Source organism: Rhododendron vialii, chromosome 3a, assembly GCF_030253575.1.
Source record: "Rhododendron vialii isolate Sample 1 chromosome 3a, ASM3025357v1".
Classification (NCBI taxonomy): Eukaryota; Viridiplantae; Streptophyta; class Magnoliopsida; order Ericales; family Ericaceae; genus Rhododendron; species Rhododendron vialii.
The window spans coordinates 15,725,486-15,752,790 of NC_080559.1; the positions used below are offsets into that span (position 1 = coordinate 15,725,486).

At 39.9% G+C, this 27,305-nt stretch overlaps 2 protein-coding genes and 1 pseudogene across 7 annotated transcripts; 2 read left to right on the forward strand and 1 right to left on the reverse strand.

Moving 5' to 3' along the window:
• Nucleotides 1-331: 331 nt before the first annotated feature.
• Nucleotides 332-12,183, reverse strand: LOC131318704 (uncharacterized). 6 transcript variants are annotated; one of them, XM_058348638.1, is made up of 12 exons: nucleotides 11,957-12,183; nucleotides 10,418-10,561; nucleotides 6,704-6,940; nucleotides 5,430-5,840; nucleotides 4,717-4,827; nucleotides 4,471-4,561; nucleotides 3,914-3,982; nucleotides 3,539-3,616; nucleotides 2,853-2,945; nucleotides 2,015-2,065; nucleotides 752-988; nucleotides 332-662 (listed from the first exon to the last, which is right to left on the reverse strand). In XM_058348638.1, exons 3-12 carry the CDS (start codon nucleotides 6,769-6,771, stop codon nucleotides 528-530), a joined length of 1,344 nt encoding a protein of 447 aa, XP_058204621.1. In that variant the 5' UTR covers nucleotides 6,772-6,940; nucleotides 10,418-10,561; nucleotides 11,957-12,183; the 3' UTR covers nucleotides 332-527. The 6 variants fall into 6 exon arrangements, with proteins under 6 accessions (XP_058204621.1, XP_058204623.1, XP_058204624.1 ...); XM_058348640.1 differs by lacking the exon at nucleotides 3,539-3,616; XM_058348641.1 differs by lacking the exon at nucleotides 2,853-2,945.
• An 88-nt stretch (nucleotides 12,184-12,271) lies between these two features.
• On the forward strand, nucleotides 12,272-21,361 carry LOC131318706 (serine/threonine protein phosphatase 2A regulatory subunit B''beta-like; annotated as a pseudogene).
• On the forward strand, nucleotides 21,361-24,041 carry LOC131318707 (transcription elongation factor SPT6 homolog). Its single transcript, XM_058348644.1, has 2 exons — nucleotides 21,361-22,673; nucleotides 23,437-24,041. The coding sequence occupies exons 1-2, from the start codon at nucleotides 22,202-22,204 to the stop codon at nucleotides 23,793-23,795; spliced, it is 831 nt and encodes a 276-aa protein (XP_058204627.1). The 5' UTR covers nucleotides 21,361-22,201; the 3' UTR covers nucleotides 23,796-24,041.
• The last annotated feature ends 3,264 nt before the right edge of the window (nucleotides 24,042-27,305 follow it).

Genomic DNA, 27,305 nt, shown 5'->3' on the forward strand with positions numbered 1-27,305 from the left:
ACTGCAAAATTAGCCTATCCCTGTAGCAGAAATGTATCTGTAGAGACTACTGAAAACTAGTAGGTAGATGCAATGGAATCAGGTCATAGCCTGACCCACCCACCCAAACACCCCCCCAAATCAGGACACGAGAATAATCCAGATAAATAGATGAAACAAATGCCACTCAAACAATGCGATATCTGTTGCAATAGCAAATTTTCTAAAACCATTTGCGTAGCCTTCTTGGCATTTCATTTGTCAAACTTCCCTATTGCTATTGGGTCAATCAGATGATATCACCACTAATCCTCTATTTTCAGGACCCTAATCTTCATCATTGGAATTGATCTAAGTAAAAGACACAGAGAGCTGTGTAATAGATTGATAAATTGTTATAAATACAACATTATACACGATGGAAAGCCACCAACAGCCAATGGCACGTTACGCTACATCTGCACTTTTTTGAACAAGAAACAGCACCTGATTCTCATACTTCTGAAGAAGTCTAACTCCCCGCATGGATTTCTTATCAGGTTATGAAATTATGTGCTTTCACATGTACCCTGTAAAGAATGCCAAAGAAATAGCTTTTCTGGGCATATGTCATTCATAATTGTCTTCAGCTCGCCTAAAGGTAACTTCTCTTGAAGTTCAATTTCCAGAGACTCGGAGAGATGCTGAGGTGAAGAAAGGAACAACTAATTAAGTCAAGTTCCTGCAATTAACTTATAATTCAACTTAAAACTTGGGGGGAAAAGTCCATTACCTTTATCAACCACAAGATGTACGTTGAAGAAAATGTGGCGTGTGCTTGGAAATCTTCAAAGTCATTATCTCGAATAGTAGAGCAGGAGCGGACGAGTCCCAACTCATTGTTCATAAAGACGCTAATCTCATGACTCGTGCTATCTTTGTGATAAGAACGGCAGGACACATCATGAATATCAGTTGCAAAGTACTTCATCCAACAAAGAGAGAGGAACCGGCGATGCAGCCATAGTGCCTGCCAAGTACGACCAAGCTGTAATCTACATGGGTTCATTGCCCAGCCCGACGGCTGTATACCTAGTGCGTATTGGGTGAATTCAAAAAAAAGGAGGGATTTTGGCGCCACCTATTCTTGAACAACTTGGAGAGGGATGGAGACGGGGCATCAATAGTAATGGAGATGGGGCATCAATAGTTTTATATATTTCTAGTTTCCACCAGTTTTATGTATGCACGGGTGCATAAACACAAGAATGGCAAAAATGTCAAAAGAAAGCATTTTACAAGCTTCAGTTTCATTTTTGGAGTAACTAAATGTTAAAATTAGAACTGCCAACTCATCTAAAAATGCATGCATTGTTGGAGAGAAAGGTTACAATCATTTATATTCACAACCTGTGTGGCAAGACTCTTCTCCATCTCCACACAGCTTAAACATGCATATGTACTTCTAATTAATGATGAGTTTCGAACACATGATCTAGTACGTGTACCAATATCATGTGATATCTTTAAATACCTACTCATCTAATGCTTATGTTGTTAGAGAAGTGATCTAATTCATTGGCTCCAAGCTCCCTGCTGACGAGTATACCGCTTTCAAGTGGATCCAAAGTCGACTTCATAGTGTTCTTCCTTGAGCTAATCTTTCATCTACCTTACTGAAATGCAATCTAACTCGCGAAATAGCCACTTATGCTAGTCCTAAGTCTAAACAATGGCCATACGGGAGGAAATTTGTGGTTCTGCCCTAGCATAACCCAAGGGTTGATAGCCTTAGTTTTGGATCACTTCTACACACAATTGCAACTCATTGAGTCAAAGATCAAGAGAAACCCAAAAGATGAGGCTTTTCTAAGTCATTCCAGAAGCACTCCAATTTCTGCCTCAATGGAATAGCTGCATAGAAACTTGTTTGACCCAAAGATAGTAAGAAAGAAGTACTAAAACAACTTCTTGTTATACTGTACAAAAATCCATACATGGGAGGCCAATATATAAAATCCTTGCAAACAGAGGACTCTGAGTTTGATCAAACTACCTCTCGCCCAATATGACGCTTTATCAAAAGTTCAGTCCAGTCAAGCTCCTCCTGCAACACTCGCCATCAAAATGTTAAACAAGTTTTTTTTTGAACAAAATGTTAACAAGTTTGAAGAGTTTATAGGAGCATACTGATGCAAAACCATAAGTTCCACAAGACTACTTACTATAGCTATCATGGGGTCTTATGGCTGAATCAGGATAAACATCGGTATCAGTAATATGGGGGTTTTATTGGTAAATCTCGGCACCGGAGGTCTGAATTTCCGATATGTACTGATGGATACCACATATCATCTGATTTTTACAACCATACCTATATAATCCATTGTACAGGGGCATCAGGTGAACTATATATGACTTCTCAACAGTAGATTGTAAGTCGTAACATGCATATTTCATCTTTCCACAGAATTATCAGTTATCCGAAATTAACTACACCAACACCATTCTCATGTAACATAGCCGCATATTCCCTTATTACTCAAAAGAACCAACACTAACAATCCATAATATGCAGTCATAGAACAACTCATTTTTGAAAACTTAGTGAATGGAAAAGAAAACCCCGGTAATATGTCCCCTTTCCTAAGTATAAAGTAATGAAATAAAGCATCACTTTACCTATAACTGTTAATTCAGCGACCTACCCTAAGGTTTGGACTGAGCCAAACAAAAAAGAATAAACTCAAGTCAGATACGTATATTGACACATCTGGGATTTGACACAACAAGGAGCAAATTTGCTGCAAGAGAATGGAAATTGTAAGGTAATGATCTCATTCAAAATCAGGTTAAAGACCATTTATATATAAAGATACAAGGCAAGAGCACACCTTCCACATTCGACGAAGTTCTGCACTATGACCAGAGGATCCAGTTAGACTTTCTTTATCCCGCGACTCTTCTAACATCTTGAGCATTAAACGCTGCAGCCAATAAAGTCTTATCACTATTTGAAAGATGACTCCCTAACATCTCCAAAAACTGAAATGGTTTTGCTTCACTTATGGCTGATTTTGGTAAGTAGTACTCATTTCATATTGCACAGAGCTCTATACATTTTTTTGCATTTCTTTACGAGTTTTATACTATTACATGGGCAATATACTTTCCTAACATATATTTTAATAACATTCCTGCACTCATTATACGCTTGGTAGCCGTGACTGAGTAGCCCTTTGATCGGAACACTTGCACAAAATGCGCTTCACTATTTCAAGATACTGCCAAGGCCCACACAAGTTACTGGAAATTTGTGGGCTGGTAAAATGTGATCCATCACATAGAATAAAAAACAGTACTGTAAAGTATATGGTAGCTATGGAATGGACATATCTGTCCAAAAATCCTGGAATTGCACTGGAATTTAAGAGGATAAATATCAGCTTTCCAAAACAAATGACTTCTTTAAACTAAGAATACTTATATGCAAAAACGCACTTATATTCGCATCAATGTCAACTACCAATCAGATAGATTTGAAAGTATCAGACTTGAGAACCAAAACTAGGAAACTCACTGCACGGTAGTGAAAGCAGGAGTTATCAGCGATGTGCAATCTAGCCCAATCTCTTGACCTGTTCAACTCTTCCAAGACCTAGTGCAAGAAAAGATATCATATATGAGAATGCCTTCATGCACATCCTGTGCATGTGGACAGGAACAAAATAAAATGGAAGGAAGGGCGGAATGCTTTAAGGTACTTGGGAACAAATCTAGACACATATAGAGCGACCAAAATTGGGGCAGCATACTTCAACCATACTTCAACCAACCAACCACAACTGCCTCAAATCAAACTGTTTATGACCATTTCAAAATTAATGGAAGCACATAGAGAAAAATACGGAAATGATTTCAAAATGCTTGCAAAATCCAGAAACTTGAACCTGACCTGTCCTTCCGACATGTAGGAAACTAACCAGCAGCAATGGTTCCATGCGCGATAATTCATTTTTTGTTTCTGCCAATGAAAGTGAGAAGTCAATCAACAAGAGGCCTTTCTTTTGGGACATGTGAAGTCATTGTAGCTAATCTCTATCAACTAAACCTGATAGATGTACGAAAACCTAGAGAACGATTTTACAGATGTAATAAACAAAATCCAACTTGAGGAGTAACATGGACTTGCAGTATCCAATATTTTATGAACAGTTTTCCCCATCAATATTTAGGAGCTGCATCAGATCCATTATAAAATATGTTGGGAACCTATTATTCTAAAATTGTCAACGAGGGATGCCAAATGCAGGACTGCAAGAAGCTTATATTGTTTTTAAGGAACAAAAGGAAAGAGTGGAAATAGGAGACTAAATTCAAACCTCAAAAATATATATATGTGTGTGTGTGTGTGCGCGCGCATTTTACTCTATATGTATACATATATATGTGTGAGTTACTGAAAAAAGTTATTTAAACTTCAGAAAAACCAGTTCCTGAACTGAAATTAACCTCAACTATTCTCGTCACTAACTCAGTTTCTTTTTCCATAATCTCCTGCAGATTTGAACACTTTCCAGCCAGCATTTTGATTACCCACCGCCTATGAATAATTGACATGCATAAGGGCAGGGTTCAATTACCATTGAAAAAACAACTGCAGCAAAGAGTCTCAAAACTTCAATACAAAAATACACCTGCATTAGCTTGTACATCCCACAAAGCAACTCTGCTTAATAAACTACAGATTCTCAGTACCTGTGGCTCCAAGAAGATTCACTTTTTGGTGCATATGAAAGAACCAATGCTGACAAGAACAGTTCCCCAAAAAATATCTGAACATTATTCTTCTTTGACAAAACTAGTTTCCTGCACAGTACATGAAACATGTACAAGGTGTCATTACCAATTTTGTATGATAGATCAGAAACAAACTCCATACAATGGTATCACAGCAATTTAATAGGGCTATGAAATCCAGAATCCATCCAATCATTCTTTCTGCAGAAGTTGGCAGATGGGAAAAGATTGTACTGCCTAATTAAATTGAATCCATAAGAGATAAAATTACAGCATAAGCACTTTTTGTAAAGAAACAAATACAAACGTATATGGTTCTTGCTACATGTATGGTGCTAACCTCCGCTTGCGTATGGTTTCATTTTCTCTTCTAGCCACCTCCTCAAGACAATGTTTGACTTTTTGTTAATCAAACTATGCATTATTGCGCTTTGACATACCACCCAAGGATCCTTATTCAACAAGATATGTTAGCTATTAGTAATTGATTTCATTATTACCAAGCAGACTTTACATTCCTCTTGTAACAATCACAGTTTTGTGATAAAATAAGCTCCTATGGAGCCTTGATTACTTGACTGCTTACTATTTTGGTGTATTTAAACCTAATGTATACAACTGATGAAAAGGAAATAGAGGTGTTGGCATGCAATACATAAAAGGGGTAAAACCTGGAATTCCATGCAGTGACAAAATCACAGCTTAGCAACAAAAGAGCCCTGCTATGCTTCATGAGTTCACTTTCCAGGATGTTTAGGGAAGGTGAAAAGCAGCTTGACATATCCTTGCCTCCAGATTCATCTTTCTTTGCAGAAACACTGCTATGACTCTTGTATCTTTCAAGTGAGGCCATAAATGCATGCTTTGCAGCATTATATAGTGGAAGAAGAACCTGCGTTGAAATGCCCAACTTATGATCTCGACACCAGAAAACTGTTTCTGAAGAATTAACTTCTGGGACTCTTGGCCGTAGGACTCCATCTTCAGACTGAGGAGTAGTTCGCACAGAAGAGGCAAGAGAGCCACCAGCCTCTCTATTGAGCGTGACAAACTGGGATGGATGAATAAACCCCACTTCATCACTGGATACAAATGGAATACATAAGATGACAACTATTTTGAAAATTGAAAATAACACTTTGTTGAGCGTTTTGCTACCAAAGGAACTATAGAACCATGAACTCCCTGCCTAAGCCCTTTCAGTTTACCCAAACTGTCGGCCCATCAAATTGGCTGCATTAGACATGGGATTGGAAATTGGATTTCAAATCCTATGGGATCGCATTTCTATATGTTTCAATGCAACGATTGATGGAGGGATCATAAATCCCACAAAATATGGAAAATGCAATACGTTGGGTAAGTGGTATTAGAAATCCCTACTTTTTTGTACATTACCGTAAATCATCATACTTCATTATCAATAGTGTGAAGATGGCCTAATACACAAGAGGACTGGCGGGCCAACCGCCTCTCTTAAACATTTCAAAACCTTATTACTACGCTGGTATTCTTTATAAATCATTTCAAACTTGAATGGTTTTGCCACTCCAACATTAACCTGAAAAATAACTGCCACTCTGTACACATTCACCTTCCCGAGGTTAAAATCCTGCGCCGGTCCGTGTTTGATTAAAACCATACGAAACAAAACATTCGAAAAGCCGGAGGTTTCCAATGGGTTCAGGAATGAATTTGTAAATCCTATGCTTCAAAACCTACCAACCAAGCCAAGATTCAACAAAAATGCATAAATACAGCATATGAAATTATATGAAGGCCAAACATTCCAAAGGCCACCAGAGATCGGGCATCGTTAACTTCGCGACTCTGGAATTAGTCAACGTGTGCACAAGCTGGCCGGACATCCGGTTATATAAAAAAAACAACATATGAAATTATATACCCATATCTATGATGAAATTATATGATGAAGCAGACTTACATAAGAGGATCAGAATCCAAAATATCCTCCAACTGATTCAATAACGCGAAAGAGTTTCCTTCGGTCATTAGAGTCAGCTGAGAGTTCAGATTTTTTTAGTATCTGATGACAAATGGGGTGCTGCCGTAGTCGATTGACTAGGATTTCAGGCTCGTGCCTTTCCGATGTAGTTTGGGTTCGAACGATGTTGAGATTCGCCCCGTGTGCTTGTGCTGAGTTCGATTTGGTCGAAGGTTTCTGCACAAAGATCCAAACATAGCGTTGAGACTGAGTTTGGTCAGAGTGAAAAAGCCGTAGCAATGCTCCGCAACCGTCTGAGACAGCTTCTTCTTCTTTTTTCTTTTCTTTCATTTTAAAAAAAAATCTTTTTTGCGAAACTGTCAAGCACAAGTTTTCGGCTCCTTCGGTAAATTGGCCGAATGAAGCTCGTCTTGTTCAACAAAAGGTCGGATCGATTAAAGAGACTCGTATGATAAATAATTATGCTCAATTTATTAAAACTCAAGCTTAAATGTTTGGCTCGTTTAGTAAACAAGCGAGCTCAAGCTCGACTCCTTTTTTTCCCATCCTCTAAATAATTATTACGCTCAGTTTGTTTCGGCCGGAATGAAAACATTTTTCTGAAAACGTTTTATGTTATTTGGTAGACATGAAAAAATACTAATTGGACAAAATGATCAAAATACCTATCTTTTATTTTTTTATAAACGCATCCTATGAAAGTTAGCAAACTGCATGAGTGTGTGCTCTATTCATGATACGTTAGAAGATTTGCACGAATAATCTGTAATCAATTACTCCAGTTGAAGGGATTTTTCACAAACACCTTATGGGGAGCTTTAGAAAATCAGGATTTTCGGGATAGGGAAACGATGATGAGAGAGAGAGAGAGAGAGAGAGAGAGAGAGAGTGATGAGGGAGATGGGGGACAATTACCTGAGGTCTTGGGTCGGAGTGTCGCGAGCATCAAGTCGTCTCTCAGAAAGTGTTTTCCGGAGCATTTTTTCAGAAATCATTTTCCACATTTTTTTAAAGGGACATTTTTCAGCTGAAATGATTGGTTTTTCGTTAGTATTTTTAGTTGACTAAATAAGAAAATGTTTCTCGTTCACTTATGTTTTCTGTTTTACTACTAAACACCGAAAATTTAAAATTCAAAATTTTATATCGAAATTCAAAATTTTATATCGATGACAGATAATGCCACACTTCAGTCACACCCCTCTTACATACACGTGGGGCTTGTTTCAGTGGGACCCACCTGTATGTGAGAGGAGTGTGATTGAGGTGTGACACAACTGATGTGCCTCTAGCATTTTTGATCTAATAAATTCAAAATTTTATCCTAACTCTATTGAGATTTTATCTGCCATCCATTATCCACCACTAGTTCCTATTCAAAATTTTATCCTAACTCTATTGAGATTTTATCTGCCATCCATTATCCATCACTAGTTCCTACACACTACTCTAATATCGAAAATGCTAAAGGTACCTATCAAAGATGCACCGAACGTCACGCAAGGCCCACCCTAAGTCCCGTACGGATGATCCGAGCTATTCAATAATTTAAATTTTTTTAGTGGCCCCACGAAAATCAGCTCAATTTGATATGTGTAAGATCTCGATCCAATATCCGATATCTTCATATGTTTTCCTTTAGTTCTGCACCGTGTTATTTTACTCTATCTTCTTCTCTCTTCCCTCCCCCAAATTTCAAACACAGCCTAAAGTGCTATATGTTGTTATCCTATGAAGAGGAAAACTGTAACCTTAGGTTATTCTTTTGAGCCATGTGATTAGGCTAAGAGTTTGCAGGACAGCTGGTGCGGGTCGTTAAAAAACAGACCGGGGTTCGAATTGATAAATTTAAAAACCCAAGGTTTAACTCGTTATTAAAGTAGAACTCTTGGGGCTTTCTCGTAATTGAATTACCAACTTACGTTCCTCTCTCGTGATGTAGACCGGAGAGTTACACAGCCACAGGCCTTCTCTCTCTCTAACTGCACGGACATGTCCTCCTTCGTCCTCATTGAGCTTCCAAAAGTGCTACAGGCACAGCACTTTGTGCCACACCCAGCCACATCAGCTGAGGTGGCACCCCATTTAAAAAAAAAAGAAATCAAAATCAAAATCGGGTGCACAGCTTCTTCCGCGCCCAAAATTGAAAGAAGAGAGAGCAAGAGAGAGAGAGCGGAAGAAGACCTCAGCCCAGACCAACCGGCCAACACTACCAGCGACTTCTGCCACCATCCCCACCACCGACGACCCCGCTGCCATCAGCGCCTCCCCTCCACTGACGGCAACCACCACCGGCTGCAATTGTGCCACAGTGCCAACTGACGCGACTAAGCACCAACAACGTCTCTACGCACTTGTACTCTCTCTCTCTCTCTCTCTCTCTCTCTCTCTCTCTCTCTCTCTCTGTGCCATAGCCCTAGAACTTGTTCCGATTTCACTCTGATTAGGGTTAGGGCTTGAACGGAAATTGGGGATTTGAACAATTTCTATTATTTCTCCATTACTTTTTTCTGCTAGGATTAGGGTTAATGCTGAACAGAAATTGCGATTTGGTTTGTTTTGATACCAATTGTTAGAATTTTCACAGTTACAAGCCCTAATTTCTTGCTCCAATCCATGACATGTGAATAAACCTTAAACTGAAACGTACCTGGACAGCTTGACGAAAGCCGTAGGTGGAAACCTATGTGATTAAATGAACTTGCTCTTGTGATGGATGAAGATGTTCGATCCCCTAAAGGCACCAGATTTTCTAGAGAGGAGTAGATGACAATAGAAGCATGAGAATTCTCAAATTTACAGAATGCTCTTACAGTCCAGACCAAAGTTATTAATGGAGCGAAACAATCAACAAATTTGCAGCAAGAGTTACTTCAATATTAGACTAGCATCCTATTTAGCTGAAGCCAAAGTACTAATCCCAATTAGATACTTAGTTCTAATAAGAAGGTAATAATAATAAGCCTAGACCAGTATGAGAACCCACGCCCTAGTTGAATTGTTCAAAGTCCGTAATTGATATTGTCACATGCTTATGTTTGGTTGCCATAAAAAAAGCGGACGAAAAAATGCAATTGATTGTTAAAGTCTGTATTGCTTGGTTATTATGGATTTTGAATTGTTGGTTACTTTGTTCATTTTAATGTTTTTATAAATCATATGTTCATTTTAATTGAGTCTAACATATTTGCTCATATGTTACTTTTCATTTTTACCAATAGGTGATGTTTCCTTTGCCATCACCATCGTCTATTTGGTCGGTTATGCCTCCTCCAGATGGCGAAATTGATTTTGGAAGGTATTTTCCTCATCCTTTAATATAATTTACATGGTTTTTTTGGCAATAGTTGAACAAGATTTAATTAGTTATAATTTTTTGTTAAATTTTATAGAGATGTAGAAGAAGAGGAGGAGGAGGAGGAGGAGGAGGAGGTGGGGAGTGGAGACAATGAAGAAGAAGTATTGAGTGGTACTAATGAGACAACAGAAAATTGTAAAGATAGAATTGAGGAACCGAAGGTGGGAATGGAATTTGACACATCAAACGAAGCTTATGTGTATTACTTAAAATACGCTAAACAACAAGGATTTGCTGTGGCGAAAAGAACGTCAAGAAAGGGAAAAGATGGAAAATTGAAGAATCTAACTCTTCAATGCAGTCGTGGTGGAAAGGCAAGGGTGAGAGGAAGCAACCTGGTGAAACCACGGCCAGAAACAAAAATTGATTGTCCGGCTCGCCTTATTGTTGCTTCAACTGCAAGCCTCATGGATCCCTTGAACATGTCAATCTTTGCATTTCGGAGAATATGATAGCTGCGCCAGGCTTCATCAAATCGACTGGGAGAGGAAAACAATTAAAAGAAAAATCATTACTGAGTGTAACATCATAAGAAGGGAAAAAATTAGAAATATGGGCAACATTAAGGTAAAAAACTGATTCCTAGCTCTGGTGATTCCTTATTGGCAAAAAAACTCCTAGTTCTCTAACTATCCAATGCCAATTCCCACCAGCATATCACCGGTCTGTAAACAAATTCAGCACAAATTATGAGTCTTAAGTGTTAAACAATTTGACCTTTTGACACTTTCCAATAGTGATCCCTAGACAATCTTGACATGTCCAAGTCTAATAGAGAAAATCTTGAAGAAACCTGTTCAACAATAAATAAATAAATAAGCCATATATGTTGTTAGATTGAATCCTAGCAATTTGGGGTCGGTCACACAAAGTTAGCACCTGTCATTCAATTCTCACATGAACTTTTAAACTCTTCAGCACTTCAAAACCTCAAAACCAGGATCAGATCACTCTTCTGTTTCAGAAATATCACATCACTCCTTTTTCCTCGTGAACAATCTACATTCCTAAGAGTGACCATCCTTTTCGTTTTCTGACATTGGAAATACCTACTCTAACCTAGCCTAGGAGGGAGGGGGAGGGGAGGAAGTGGAGACTGGGGATTGAATGCCTGACCTTGTGAGCTAGAGTATAAGGCCTCAAACACAAGGCGAACCCCCTCATTTTCCTAGTTCCTACCATTCTTCACTAATACCGTAATTCAGATTATTGATTAACAGACTGACTATAATTAGTGCACTATCCCTTCCTTAAAAGCCGATATCAAAACCAATCTTTTACAAGAAAAAACCAATCTTTTACAATTTGCAAATCTTTGCGTCAAAAGAATAGTAAACGAGAGCCATTCCAGCAGTCTCATGCCATTAGTCTCACCTATTCTTTCATTGCTCTACTCAATACTTCCGTACCTAAGGTATGTGAGTAAATTTTACACGCACTTGCCACAAAAGAGTTTCATGCTAAGGCCATGTTTCTGTGTATTAGTCTCACTAAAGCAACCTAAACTGCAAAGCCAACTCCAATGTATGTCCAACGGATCAGTTTGTTAATAGTACAAGGAAAGACAACAGCCACAATATGAACCTGCACATCGCAATGCTTAGAATCTGGTAATTTCCAAACCAATATGCCAGTATAGTTTTGCATTTGAGGCTCCACATAGTAACAATTTCCCATGGGCCATGGAGCTAGGTTCAAAACATTGTGAGACAATTCGCAATTTCTGTTCAGCATTAACCCTAATCCGAGCAGAAAAAAGCAATGGAGAAATAATAGAAATTGTTCAAATCCCCAATTTCAGTTCAAGCCCTAAACCTAATCAGAGTGAAATCGGAACAAGTTCTAAGGCTATGGCCGAGAGAGAGAGAGAGTACGAGTGTGTAGAGACGTTGGTGGTGTGTAGTCGCGTCGGTGGTCGCAGAGGCAAAAATTGCAGGCGGTGGTGGTTGTCTTCAGTGGAGGGGAGGTGCTGATGGCGGCGAGGTCGCCGGTGGTGGTGGGTTGGTCTGGTGGTGGCGCTGTCCGCTCTCTCTCTTGCTCTCTCTTCGTTGTGTTTTGGACACGGCGGAAGAAGAGGAAACACAGATTTTGTTTGTTCCAGAGGTAAAAACACATGATTTAATTTTGATTTTGATTTTTTTTGTTTAAATGGGGTGCCACCTCAGCTGATGCGGCTGGGTGTGGCACAAAGTGCTGTGCCTGTAGCACTTTCGTTGAGGTTCTCCATTCTCTCTTCAACAAACAAACACCCACCCCGCCCCCCATTCTCTCTCCTAGGGTTTCGACCTCTCAATTCTCTCTCTCCACCATAGCCCCTCTCTCTCTTTCGCCCACCTCCGACACATCCAACTCCTAGGTTTTCTCTCTCTACCTCCGCGACGATCTGTTTGGATGAGAGATTGAATTTTTTGTTTTTGTTTTCGGGCGATGGACGTGGATTTCAATGGCGACGTGGCGTGTTTCGAGGCCGAATTGCTGCAGATTCCGGAGGTGTCTCCCTCGGCGCTCAAATCGAACCCGGACGTCGCCAGGAAGATGTTCGATTAGTGGCTCTCGCCTGCCCCGAAACCGCTTCGGTGGTAATTTCCTTTTCCTCGAATGAATTTGAGCAATTCAATTGCATGGGTCCAATGGTTTCTTAAGCCAGAGTCATTTTTCGGTTTGGTAATGTTGCTCCAATGGTAATGTTGCTCCAACGTTTAGAGAGAGAGGTCGAGAGAGGAATTTTTTTTTTTTGCTTGAGCCATGTTTAATTTAGGGCTGCAAACGAATCAAGCTGCTCGCGAGCAGCTATGGCTTGGTTCGGATTCGTTCAGTAATCGAGCCGAGCTCATGCTCAAATTTTAGATTCGTTTACTAAATGAGCCGAGCTCCACACTTAAAAGCTCGGCTCGGCTCGGAAAATCTCGGCTTGTATATCTAGGCTCGGCTTGTTTAAAGAGCCTCGTTAAGTAAATTAAGCAGGCTTGGCTCGTTTACAACGGAGCCAAGCTTGAGCTCGAGTTTTAGGCTTGTTTAGCAAACAAGCTGAGTTCGAACACTACAAAGCTTTGCTCGGCTCGTTTGCACCCTTAGTGTTTATGGTACCTACCAGTGAAGAGGTAGATGCAGGAACTTTGGCTTTGATTGGAACATAGGGAAGGGAAAGGAAAATAAGTGAGAGTTTAAACAAAATTTCCTCCCCTTGTTTGGCTTGAGAGGAAAGAGGAGAGAAAATGGCAAGATTGAATATTAAGCACAGTAAAATTGTCCTTCCATTTTTCTCACATTTTCCTTCCAGCTAAACCCTGTGTCAAACATTGTGGGAGAACTTTTGTGGGACATATCAGTAGATAGATATAAAGAGGATTTGGGTAAGCAATTTTTCGGAAATGGATTTGGCATACGGTTGGACGGTCTTTTGAGAGATTGTGCCAATTTTTGGGTTGGCCATGACGTGGCTTAGGTTTGGAAATGGTCTTAACTCTTAAGAGTGTACCTTATCCAGTTACAATAGTATCGTTGATATGTTCACGGGGTTCTCAGGCTATTGGATATGCGTCACTTTCTGTCCAGCCTTAAAGAAACCAGTAAACACAGAAAAAACTAAAATGGAGATGAAAGACACATGTACCTGCAATGTAAAGTTAGATGACTGGTAGGGTGCATTTATGGATTTCAGAAATGTTCGAGTTTTGTGGTATCTGAATTCTGAACACATGAGTTCCCTGTGGCCTTCTCAGATTTTGGTTCTTATATCATCTTCTAGTTATTAATGGGAGTCTAATTGAGACTAGCATGTGATTGTAGTTCATGTATTTCAGTGAACGAACTTATTGGATGAAAGAGGGATGGAAAGATTAGTTAGTTAAGCTTGCTTGATTAAAAAGGCACAATAGGAAAGCAGAAGTAAACCATGGCCTAGGAATGTATATAAGTTTCTTTATAGCATGGCAAAGAAGTGTTTTGGGAAATTATTGATACGGTAAACAAGGGGTCTACTAGTAACCTCTAGACAAATGTGATAGAATTTCTTGCTAAGTGACCTCTATTCATAGCGTACTTACTAGAAGAACCTTTCTCTCATTGCTTTTTAATTGGTACAGATTTTGAAACTTGGTTGGCTAGAGACCCCTAGATAGCATCTCAAAATTGGAACAAATCTAATATACCAATGAATTCCCTGCACGCCAATTAGCCTGGCAATTCTAGTAGCTACGATTGAAGTACAGCTTTAAGTTAATATTGAGAGGAAAAACTTTAACAAGTTTGAATCCCAAATTTTAGTGGTCTGAAGATCTGTTAGCGTTCCTAAGTTTAATAGGCCTCAGGAAGGAATTTTTGTTTTAATATGCGAGTCGCTTTCCTATGTTCAATAGCATCAGGAAGGAACTTGTATTTTACCTTGGGAGTTGGGGAAAATGAAAGGAAACAGGTCCCGACAGTCCCTTCACTTGGCAAAAAAGGCACATCTTTCGTCTATACTATATCTACCGAAGCCAAGTAGTGAAGAAGTTAGAAAGCAAGTGCTAGTCCTCAGGTGAACCCAACCACATAGCATCCAATCCAAAGATAGAAGGTCTTCATGCACACATGGTTGAAATTGCTGATTACCTGTCCAATCAAGGCTACTAACAGTTTTGCCTTGAGCTGAGCGAAAGAATACACATCAACGATAGAACTCTACCGAATCATGAGGTATTTTTTCTATTGCCTGAAAATGATATGTGAGTTTCCTCATTGAAATCCAAGGTATGCCAAAGTGATAGTCATAAAGGTTGTGCTTGTTATTATAATTCTTATTGCTGCTCAATTGAGGGAAAAAAAGATCGTATTGTCGAAGGATCAAGGGAGTCGAGGACGCCTCAGAGGAGGAATTTCTTCCCTGTTAAAAGTGTGCCAGAATTTAGTACTTGGGATGTACTAGATAACTTTTGGCTAAAGGATTGGGCTTGGAGATGAATCTCCGTGTCAAAATGGAGATCTTATTCTTAGCTAGGTTAGCATCCACCTTTATTTTTTGCTGGTTGGATGATATAGACTTGATCAGAGGTTAGAGTCCTCCTTAATTCTCGTTTTTCAGATTTCCAATTTGTTGCTGGTTTGATGATATCCCATTCTAGTATTCCTAAGATCTTTTGGAATTCTTTCTCTTTCAGTATTCAGATATGCTTTAGAAAAACCTACTAGAAATGTTCTAACACTCACGTGAAGGATGGTGGTGATGAGTTGTTGAGTTGGTGACCTAGTGTGTTACTGCATTACTGCGACGATGCGTGATGTTAGGTTGGAATGGCTATTGCGATGGTTTGAAAACATATTATTGGTGGTGGATCATGATTGTGGTTGTGGGCATAGAATCAAGATTGATGTGATCGGGGTTGAGAGGTAATTTGGATTTTTTGATGGTGATATTTATCTAGAATTGGTAAGAAAACCATAAGAATTGTGATATTTGATTAGACGTGGCTTTGGTGCTAGAAGGGAACCCGGTGGTATTTTTGCTTGGCATTGAAATATCATTTAACAGTCTGCTGGAATTTAAATTTTAAATGAGTATCTTGCTTATTCCATTTTGGTGTAAGTTCAGAAGATGCAAGGAAAAGAGGTTTCATCGATACCATGCCAGCTTGTATTAACATCCTTTTCATAGAATGCAAATGTCTAAATAAGCCAAAAATCTATTAGAGATTAAGGATATTACTCATCATAGATTATTCTGTTGGTGATAACTATCTATTGATGGAAGTGCAGTCTCTCATCTGCTATGCGGTGTTCTTATATTTTCTCCATTCCCATGTCAGTTTTATTTGAAAGTTTAGACACAATCTGCGCTTGCCATTGGCAGGTAAACTAAAACTACTCAGTTGTATGCTCTAACTTCGCCGTCTGAGAAGGGATGCGTTTTATACTTTTTATATTCTCTTGCATTTTTTCTTCACTTCCCGTCTCTTTTCTTGGTTAGTATGGTAAGCAATGTGTTTTAAAAAAGGTTTGTTCTGTCATCTTTGAGTGCAGGTGAAATCATTGCTTAACAATGCAAAGGCAGGTGTTCCCTTGACTGTCACTGGGACATCTTCTAGCCCAAAGGCTGCTTCAAGTAATTCATTACCCTCCATGTTTCCTGCTGGCAGTGCACCTCCACTTTCACCAAGAAGTTCATCTGGTTCTCCACGTTTTGTGAGACAGCGAGTGGGGCCATCTACTTTAGGTTCTCCTCTAAAATTAGTCAATGAGCCGGTAAAAGAATTGATACCTCAGGTCAGCTAGTCTTTGAATGTTATTTTTTTCTCTTCATAATTGCTTGAAATGTTTCCTCTACCATGTCCTTCGCATGGTGCCATTTCTATTTGTTGCTAGCTACTAACCATGATGCGTTTTGGGTGGAATGCTTGCAACTGTTGCAGTTCTACTTTCAAAATGGTCGTCCACCTCCAAATGAGATTAAAGAACGATGTTTGTTCAGAATAAATCAGTTTTTCTATGGTCACTTGGACGGGCTACAAATCCATGGTGAGATATAGATCGAATACCATTGTTGATAAGATAGTCCTCTTATCCTAGAACTTTTGTTTTTTGGGGGGGGGTATGCCATTAATCTATGTTTACTTCTAATTTGGTTATCAGAGTTTAAACTAGTTACGAAGGAAATCTGCAAGCTGCCATCGTTCATTTCTAGTGCCTTATTTAGAAGGATTGACATTGAGTGCATGGGGTTTGTAATGAGGTATGCACCTTGTGTCTTATTAATAAGTGCTAGTTTCTTCCGGTGTGATCTGGTTTTTAATTTTGACAATGTTGAACTCATGTATCAGTGTGTTTTTGAGTTTCTGGGTCATCAATCATTGGTATGTATGTCGTATGAGGGTATGGATGAGGATATTGACACGTATAATCACATATAAGATCGCATTTCTGTAAGCGAATTATATGATATATGGAAGCTCACAAACTTCATCCACCGCTCCTATCCTGTATAGATCTGGAAAACCTAGGTTCCCAAATGAAATTCCTTCGTAAGTGCTTTTCAAGTTATCCGGTACATCAGCACTAAGCTCCAGTAAAATCTCTAGTAAGGTGGAATCGCTAAACCTAGAGGTGGCAATCTCAACCCCAACCCAATTACCTACCCATGTCCGCCTGTTTTAGACCCGCCCCAACTCACCCATTTATTTAGTGGGTTGTAATTGGGTCACACTGTGTAAACCCATTGTAAATGGGTTTAAATGGGTTAATAATTTTCAAACTATGGGTTACTAGAACCACTCTGGAACTGTCTTCAATGTACGTGGGAGCTTAATTCTGAGAAAAAAAAATGTTCAGTAAAATCAGACGAAGACCTCCGAACAGAGGGTTCTTGTTCTCCTGCAGCGGTGTCCAATGTAATTTATCCTATTTAATCATTCGCTTTGTTTTATGTTGTCTCTAACTATATACCTATAATATGTGTGTGTGTGTCATACCTAATAATTTTCAAACTCTGGGTTACTAGAACCACGCTGGAACTGTCTTCAATGTACGTGGGGGCTTAATTTCAATCATTGGCTTTGTTTTATAACTTTTATGTTCTCTCTCTAACTATATACCTATAATGTGTGGGTGGGTGGGTGTGTCATATCTAAGAACATGGAAACATCTTAACAGAGGATCAAAACGAGAATTGGAGCTGATGCGTCTCTCTCTCTCTCTCTCTCTCTCTCTCTCTCTCTCTCTCTCAAAGCATATAACTTCCTCTTGCTCTCAATTACCATTCCAAATCAAGCCTTAACCTCCTGACTAACAAAGTCATAACCTCCTGACTAACAAAGTCACGCTCTTTGTCCACTATCGTCCACGACTTTGCTTTCATGCTTTGATTTCCTATTATTGTTTTCTCTTACAGAGTTTGATTGAGAGAGGAAGAGAAAAGAGGGGGCGGGGCGGGGCGGGGGAGGGTGGGGTGGGGAACTATGGGATTTCCCTTGCATCTTCTTTCCTAAGAAGTCTCTATATTGTTGTAATTGCAAAACTAAAGAAGAAAGTTGGGATATATACACTATAAAGAGAGAGGAGAGGGAGTTTTTGTGCGGAGGGAACTCAAAGGGGAGCCCTTTGGTTTTCCCAACAAATTTTGTGTCCAAAGCAGAGGCATGCATTTTATTGGGTCCAAAGTGGGTTCATGGGTACGCAACCCGCCCAAATCTAATCCACTCACTCATATCGAACCCGCCCACATCTAACCCATGAACCGTATCAACCCGCCCAAAACCAACCCAACCGCCCTTTTGCCACCTCTGGCTAAACTGCGCACACGGTCAGTGCTTCAAGGTTCGGCTCCTGTGTAAAGAAAAATCTCTGAAAGTTTGTCTTGGGGTTCAGGAAATCTATTTCTTTCTTTTTTTATTCCATAATGCGTATTGTTGGGGCACTATAGAATAGGCAACCCAATTGATAATTATGGAGTGTCATAGAATGTGCGTCATGTGCTATTTGGTTTTTGAGTGCTGATTTTCCTAAAGTTGTAATTGATGATTGCCGCCACGTGATATTCTCATCTGCTGTTCGATGCTTTTGTTCTTATTTGCTTACTAACATGCAGGGATGCTTTTGTCGATTATTGGGTCAATGGCAACATGTTGACAAAAGATATCGCAACTCAAATATTTACAATCTTAAACAGCCAGATCTCAAATACCTTACCCAGGTGTTTTTTGCATTTAATATTTTTATTTTTCCTCCCTGTGATATCTATGAGGAATTTAAGAGCCATCTTTTTATTGATATGGTTTTGCATGAACTGTGTCTGTGGCACTTGTCAGGTGGCTATGCCATCAGAAGATATTCGTTTGTATACACGATTTAATTGCGTGAATGTTAATTTGAGTTCTGTTTCTGAATGGATTTATTTACCTGACTGTAGGATGACTTCAAACCTGTGCTTCGAGAACTTTTGGCGACTCATCCAGGGTTGGAGTTCTTGCAGAGCACGCCTGAATTTCAAGATAGATATGGTATGTTGCCTATCAGTCTATAGCTTCTATTTTTAGTGTGATTTTGTTTGCTTTCCTTGATATCAGTGTTGGCCATATTGTTTCTTTCCGACTCTTATGAGGTCTTATGCATGGTGTGTATTTCAAAGATTTAACTCTCTGAAAATTCTAGTTTAATTGTTTGTCTTCTTTGATACATATTTGGTTGTAGGTGTAGATGGCACTCATTTATTCATTAACCTCATGCACAATAAAAATCGTTATGTGATTGGCCCACTCAAGATTTGGTACTGCATGAAGACGCCATAAATCACATGTATCCTAGTTGGATATATCTAGATTAGATTCACTGTAGCCAAAACATGTCTAGCCTAGCTGTGAGTTAGAACTTAGATCTGGGCGGATTTAGTAAAATTTTTTAGCACATAATAATTCTTAAAATACTAGCCTTTGACTTTTTTCTTCTCATATAGCATACCTGAAAGAGGTGAAGCAACCTATGCAAGATTAACATAGAGATTTTCGAATGAGTCATTCTGATATTCTTAGCATCTTTTCTAATATAGTGGTGTATTTCCTTTAGTGTTGGGTCTTGGGTCTTGGGTCTTACGATATCCGAATTGGGTACGTGAAGATTGATAGGCAGTTGTTGTTACAGCCCCCTGCATTGGGCTGTTCTTTGTGAGGCTGTTTTTGTTTTTCTTAGTTAGGTAGAAATACTCCTTTATAAAAGCCATCATTTGGTTGCCACCCTCTAACCTCCTATCCAGGCAGAAGCAACATTTGCTTTGGTTCACAAACGTAATTTGATTATTGGAAAATCTTTGTTCTCTCTCTCCCACTTCTGTTAGTTCCTCCTATTTGTATCTCTATGTTGCATCATGTATGAAAAAAGATGAGGCCTGGATGCACATTTGCTCATCATGTGTACATCAGAGTTAAGAGAATAATAATACCTTTTTATTGCAGCATTCAACCATGAGGCAGATTACCCTTATAGACAACATATCTGATTGTTCTTTCCAAAGTTTCCTTGAATTCTGTATTGATTATCGACCTGTTTTCTGTTTAATCTTGGTTTTCACATGAATTTTAGCTTGTGCTGTGTATTACTTTTTGGGTGATGCTTTGAGTCTCAGATTCCTTTGATTCCTATATTTCTCATCGTCATTTTGATTGTTTCTAGTCAAGGGAAGAGTGGTCTCATTGGTTCATATCCAGCAAAACCCATTGCGGATATTGCAGGCTTAATTGTTTTCGAGATATGTTTTCATATTTACCGGTACTTGTTAATGATGGCATGTTTGTCTGATGCATTTTAACCATTTTTTTTTTCAATTGTCCAGCTGAAACTGTAGTGTACAGAATATTTTACTACGTGAATAGATTGGGAAATGGTCAGCTTACTCTGAGGGAGCTGAAACATGGAAACTTAATTGCTGCAATGCAACATGCAGATGAAGAGGAAGACATCAACAAAGTTTTAAGGTACATTAGCAAACCAAAGTGGCTTTTTAGGAAAAAAGTCGTCGGCGAGGTTTCTAACTTGTCTTATGTCATGAAATGAAAATAAGTCTGGCCTTTCTCATACTATTGCTGCCACTTCATAGGATGGGCTGGCCTAGGATGGGAAGACTGTTTTCAAACACATTAACTATTTACGCGTCACGTCTATTTTATATTCATGCGAATCTAACACATCCATGTTACCAGGTTTTCTCCTTAAATTTTATTTTCCTGGAAGGAAATAGTCCATTTCTTTCAATTAAAACATGTAAATTTCCTGTAAACAAATTCTTGTTTGTTGTCACATTCTAAAACTGTTTTTGCTTATTTTTGCTCGTCTATTGCATGAAATTCTTACAGATATTTCTCTTATGAACACTTCTACGTCATATACTGCAAGTTTTGGGAGCTGGATACAGATCACGATTTCTTGATTGATAAAGAGAACCTTATTAGATATGGCAACTATGCACTTACCTACAGGATCGTTGATAGAATATTTTCCCAGGTTTGTGTCGTGCATATAATGCTATTTTGCTCAGATTAAACAACCTTCTTTGTGCAAAAGAATTCTCTATACATAAATGCTTAATCTAATTCTTATTTTTTTCAATTTAATGCTTACATATCAACTCAGGTCCCGAGAAAGTTTACGAGTACTATTGAGGGAAAGATGGGATATGAAGATTTTGTTTACTTCATACTATCGGAAGAGGATAAGTCAGCTGAGCCTAGTCTCGAGTACTGGAATATTTGCCTTCATAAATCATTTTATGGATGTTTTAGTCATATTTTTGCCATGTTGACTCTGTGAGTTTGATGAATCATTGAACTGCACGATTCTCAAGGTATTTCTAAATGAAACATTTAGTCTGAGGAGATATTCAAATAATCAGCCTGTCGTGATAATCTGACTCGTTGTATTTAGATAATATTTTCAAATGAAACATTTGGTTAAATGCCGTCTTTAGTTGTTACTTTCTTTACCATCCACAATTTTTGTTTCTATTTATAATTTCATTATTACTGTGCTTGTAGTAGCTTTTCTCATGATTTTTAAAGTGACATTCCCTTGCTTGCTGGAACTCTACCTTTTTTTGCCTTGAAACAGATGATATAAGAAAACATGTTTCAGGTGGAAAAATGCTAACTAGAAATTGTTGCAAGCATATTTTGATAAGTTGGATCCAAGCATGTTTATTAATGAGCTTTCAAGTGTTGGCTGGTGCTTGAAAAGAATCATCAGGTTTTCTTATTTCTGTTCCACTTCCACATTTTTCGATACTTGAGATACCATTAAGTTGGGACCACAACCGTATTGCGGGCCACTAAAGCTATGTTAAACCATGTTACATCTTAATGTATCATTAGTTACTTATTATATACTTGACCAAATTCATTTGCTTCTTGAACTTCCTGGGAAGGAATCTTTGCTGAAATTGTTGTGATAATCCCATCAACTCGCAACTGCTAAGCTTTGGCGATTTAGAACAACTGCGTAGAAGTGCTCATTAGGAAAATATATTATGTTTCGTCTGATATTCTGGATAGCGCTTGGCCACTTAGATTCGTTGTATGAATGTTGACTCAACATGTGGAGTGATGACTTAATATATTTGATATACATGTGGGGATCTACTAAGCCTGTTTTTTTTTTGCCATTTAATGCAGGTAATGGACCGTTATGTTGATCCATTAGTGACTCATTTGAAGATAATGTTGAGCTACCGCAAGTTCAGGAAGGGCACTAAAGCAGAAGTTGATGAGGTGTTGAGAATTGAGAAATCCGAGTATGCGATGAGGATTGTTTATTGTTTTGGCATATCACATGAACATCCTGGCACATTTATTCTTACATACATACGGAGCACAAACCCACATCATGAGTATATCGGCTTGTATCCAAAGGGATTCAAGTTTCGGAAGATGTTTGAGGACATTGATCGGCTCGTAGCATATTTCCAGAGGCATATTGATGATCCACAACATGACTCTGCGCAATCAATTCGATCAGTTGCTGCGATGGTGCCAATGCGAAGCCCTGCAACTGGGGGGTCCTCAAGTGGGTGGGGTGGTTCCGCTAGTAATGACGGTGGCTGGAGAGGAGATCGGGAAAGAAATCCAGGTTCACGATCAGGTATGTTGGTAAATTGTTGATGTCGTGCTTTGGTATACTTGCGTATAGTTTTTTGTTTGTTTGTTTTGCTTCGTGTGTGTGGCCTTTCTCAACAAGCCCCTTTATTAGGTTGGTTTCTTGTTTCCACTTGCTAAAAACTTGGAAAATGTAGGACATGGTCACAAAAGCATCCATACTGGATGATAAGTACTTTCTGGGAGTAGAACTGTATGAATGTACCGCATTTTTGCTGTAGCTGTATCAATTCTGCGGTCTGTAGCTGTATCAATTCTGCGGTCTGTTCAGCTTGTCTTGGCCCTTGGGAATTACAGCTCGTTTCAATCTGATTTTTTTATGCCACATTCAGTCTGAGAGTTGCTAGAGGCATGATGCATTTTGTAGCTCGAAATAGAGTTTTGAGGCATTGCATTTGATGTGATTAAGTGTAGCATGGTAATCGTAAATGCACCCGTAGTCTGTTTATTGGTAGCCTAGCTGCTACCTCTCCTACTGGTAACAAACTTGTTTTAGGGGGTAAGGATGATTGCTTGAGCTACCTGCAGTTGTTCCATTCTTATTTCTCTTCATACTTGGATCATTTTGAAAAAGTACCTACAGTGAAGATGACGTATCTCCTAACTGTGAAACAATAATTTGTAGAGTAATAATGTAAGAGAGGTTTTTTGTCTTGCATTCCTTTTGCCAAATATACTTGTACCGATTTAGCTATCTTGTCAATCTTGATATGGTTTACTGATACAGAGGATATGTTTTGCCTTTACAGGGAGAGGCAATGGTGATTACAGGGGCAGCAATCAGGATGGGCACCCAAGTGAGCTTCCCAGGCCCTATGGTGGCCGAGGCCGTGACCGAGGCTCTCATAACAGCAGTGGTGATAATGATGGTAATGACGGGCGGGATGGGTGGGGCAGCTTTCCAGGTGCCAAAGTTCAAAATTCTCCAAGCAGGGAGGCTTTTCCTGGTGGTTGGAGTTGGAGTTGGAGTGGGAGTGGCAGTGGCAATTGGGGTGGTGGTGGAAGTGGTGATGGTGTAAGTGGTGGTTGGGGGAGCGGTGGTGGTGGTGGTTCCGGTGATGCGGATGCTGGTGGTGGAAATTCTGGCTGGGGTGGCACCAAGTGGTAGAGTGCCCCAAGTCTGTTTGGATTTTAATGGTATGGATTTTAATAGTATGGCTAATGGGCATATGATTTTGCAGTATTGCCCCAGTTGAATAGTAGCGTACTTATCCAGTTGAATAGTAGCGTACTTCTCCAGTTTCTATTCGTAAAAAAGTAGAAGTCCAGTTTCTATTTATGTAGTCTTTATCTAGTATATGATACGTTTCTCATGTGCCCAGTATTTTGGAAAGCACTTTTTTCCCCTTTTCGATAACAAGTCCATCTGTTGCGGCCAAAATGACTTTGCAAAGTCATTTTTTGGTTTGTTATAGTGCGCACCCTTTATGTCAAAGAATCGTGGGAGCCACCACTGCAATGTCATTTTGGCACAATAACCATTTTTTTAGGCGTTTCCTTTCCCTTTGCTAGTTCCTGTACAAAGCTTTTAATCAAAGCAAAACCTTAGTTTTTAAAGGAAATGGGAAGTGAAATTGCCAGGTTAAGGTTGAGCAATTTTGTTTGTTCACCCTGGCGAGGATGTGCCCATTTTTGAGTCACACTTTGATGAGCAAAATTGTTCATTTTGTCCAGCTTTATTGTCGGAGACCAAGCAAATATTGTGCTCTTGATTGCATATCAGTAAGTTCTTTAATTCCTTACTTCTCGAGTCGACAATCTTGAAGCAATAAAATAAACATTTTAATCAAAAGTCACTTCTTTTTTTTTGTTGAAATGGTCAATGTCATATGTCATTCAAAGTCCGAAGGCATTACAGAAATCTTCAAAAAATTATGAGAGAACCAAAACGACCTAATCCTAGATACATACACCTAACTATCGCAAATGGAGGTTGGCAAAATGTCGATACATAAGAATCAATCACAGAAGAGGTAAACCAACAAGGGCCCCCAGTTCAAACCTTAGGAGTGCACATATGAAATTTGGGCCCTTGTCAGTGAGTAAAGACGTAGGCAGGCAAAATGACACTCAAATCCACTAACACGGGCACTGGATCAAACCAGTGTGAGCCCAACTGTCACTTCGAGCTTAGGCGCGCAAATGGACAACCGCCGGCAAGCCAACGGGCCGACGCAACCACAGCGAGGTACTGAATATCACCTCTGAGAAACTAGAAACACAACTACAATCGCGAGAAACAACACGAAGCAACTGAAAACTACTAACATAACTACAAAAATTACTAACCCACCACCTTCACCCACCGAATCTGGGGAAACCCGATCGATACAGTCATCGGACCGGGAGAAATCGAGCCATAGACAGCTGGTTAAACAAGAAAAAACAAAAGAAAAACCTAACTCAGCCACACCTTATTAGCCATGCCGTCGACCACCGCTCGCCGGACCACCACACACTGATTTGAACCAGAAAGCCGAGCACGAAGGACAGAGAACCGTCACAGAGGCCGGGCCATCGAATCCATAAAACAGAAGCAAGAAACGGGCAGGGGGAGAAAACGGGGAAGGTTCAACAAAGGGTAGATTTAGTGGGTGGGGGAGGAGAACAGAAGGGAGAGTAAAAAATGTTATACAGTAGCATTAAATTTGTAAGTCGGTGTTAAGGCGATGGTTTTGAATTGGATCACGGGCGGGATGGCCCACGGGCGGGATGGCCCACAGCCTCTCACACAGTACAATCGACACCACACACAGCGACCCTTTTGTTGTTTCCTAACCCCCGTGGGTGGCACGTGGGTCTCATTGTATGTTTTTCACTACTCCTACATTGGAAGCAATTGGCTACTACTCTTTTCCATTCCTTTCTCCACTTCGAATCTTCGAGATCTCTCTCTCTCTCTCTCCTTAAAAATAAAAATTCCACCTCAATTTCAAAACCCTAGATTTCCTCAATCATACAGTTTATCACCTTCGATTAGTTGAGAGAGAGAGCGAGAGTTAGGACATGTCGACTATGCCCTCATCTTCGAACTCCATGTCACTGCAGAACGCTTCGAACCCTTCGATTTCTGCACAATTCACCTACATAAACGCTTCCTACCTTCCGGTGCCTTTCCACGTCCAACAACAATCCTACGCCGCCGCTTCCCCTCTTCCTCTGCCTCCGGTAACCTTCCGTCCGTTTACCAGGCCCAGCCTCCCCTCCCCGGAGTTTACACGCTGCCACAGTATTAGCAGGTGAGCCCTCCCTTTTTTTTCAACAAATACAATTCCATTCTTGACTATTTTTCATTTACTGATTTGGGCGGATTGATATGCATGATCCTCTTTCCTTGAGTGTGTCTACTTCAGGTTTACTATTGGTTATGTTTTTTGATAACTCAATGTGTCCTGGCCAGCTTACGCGCACCTTGACTAATCCTGGCCGCCCAATCCCACCGCCCAGCTTTATTGTTGGAGACCAAGCAAATATTGTGCTCTTGATCACATATCAGTAAGTTCTTTAATTTCGAGAATCTTGAAGCAATAAAATAAACATTTTAATCAAAAGTCACTTCTTTTTTTGTTGAAATGGTCAATGTTGTATATCATTCAAAGCCCGAAGGCATTACAGAAATCTTCAAAAAATTATGAGAGAACCAAAACGACATAATCCTAGGTGCATACACCTAACTATCGCAAATGCAGGCTGGCAAAATGTCGATACATAAGAATCAATTGCAGAAGAGGTAAACCAACAGGGGCCCCCCAGTTCAAACCTTAGGATCGCACATATGAAATTTGGGCCCTTGTCAATGAGTAAAGACACAAGCAGGCAAAATGACACCCAAATCCACTAACACGGGCACTGGATCAAACTAGTGTGAGCCCAACTGTCACTTCGAGCTCAGGCGCGCAAATGGATAACCACCGGCAAAGCCAACGGGCCGACGCAACCACAGCGAGGTACTGGATATCACCTCTGAAAAACCAGAAACACAACTACAATTGCGAGAAACAACACGAAGCAGCTGGAAACTACTAACATAACTACAAAAATTACTCACCCACCGAATCTGGGGAAACCAGATCGATACAGTCACCAGACCGGGAGAAATCGAGCCATAGATAGCTGGTTAAAGAAGAAAAAACAAAAGAAAAACCTAACTCAGCCACACCTTATTAGCCATGCCGTGAACCACCGCTTGCCAGACCACCACGCACCGATCTGAACCAGAAAACCGAGCACGAAAGACAGAGAACCGTCACAGAGGCCGGGCCACCGAATCCATAAAACAGAAGCAAGAAACGGACGGGGGGAGAAAACAGGGAAGGATCAACAAAGGGTAGATTTGGTGGGTGGAAAAGGAGAACAGAAGGGAGAGTCAAAAATGTGATACAGTAGCATTAATTTTGTAAGTCGTTGGTGTTAAGGCGGTGGTTTTGAATTGGATCACAAGCAGGGGCGGCCCACAGCCTCTCACACAGTACAATCGACACCACACACACCGACCCTATTGTTGTTTCCTAACCCCCGTGGGTGGCACGTGGGTCTCATTGTATGTTTTTCACTACCCCTACATTGAAAGCAATTGGCTGCTACTCTTGTCCTTTCCTTTCTCCACTTCGAATCTTCA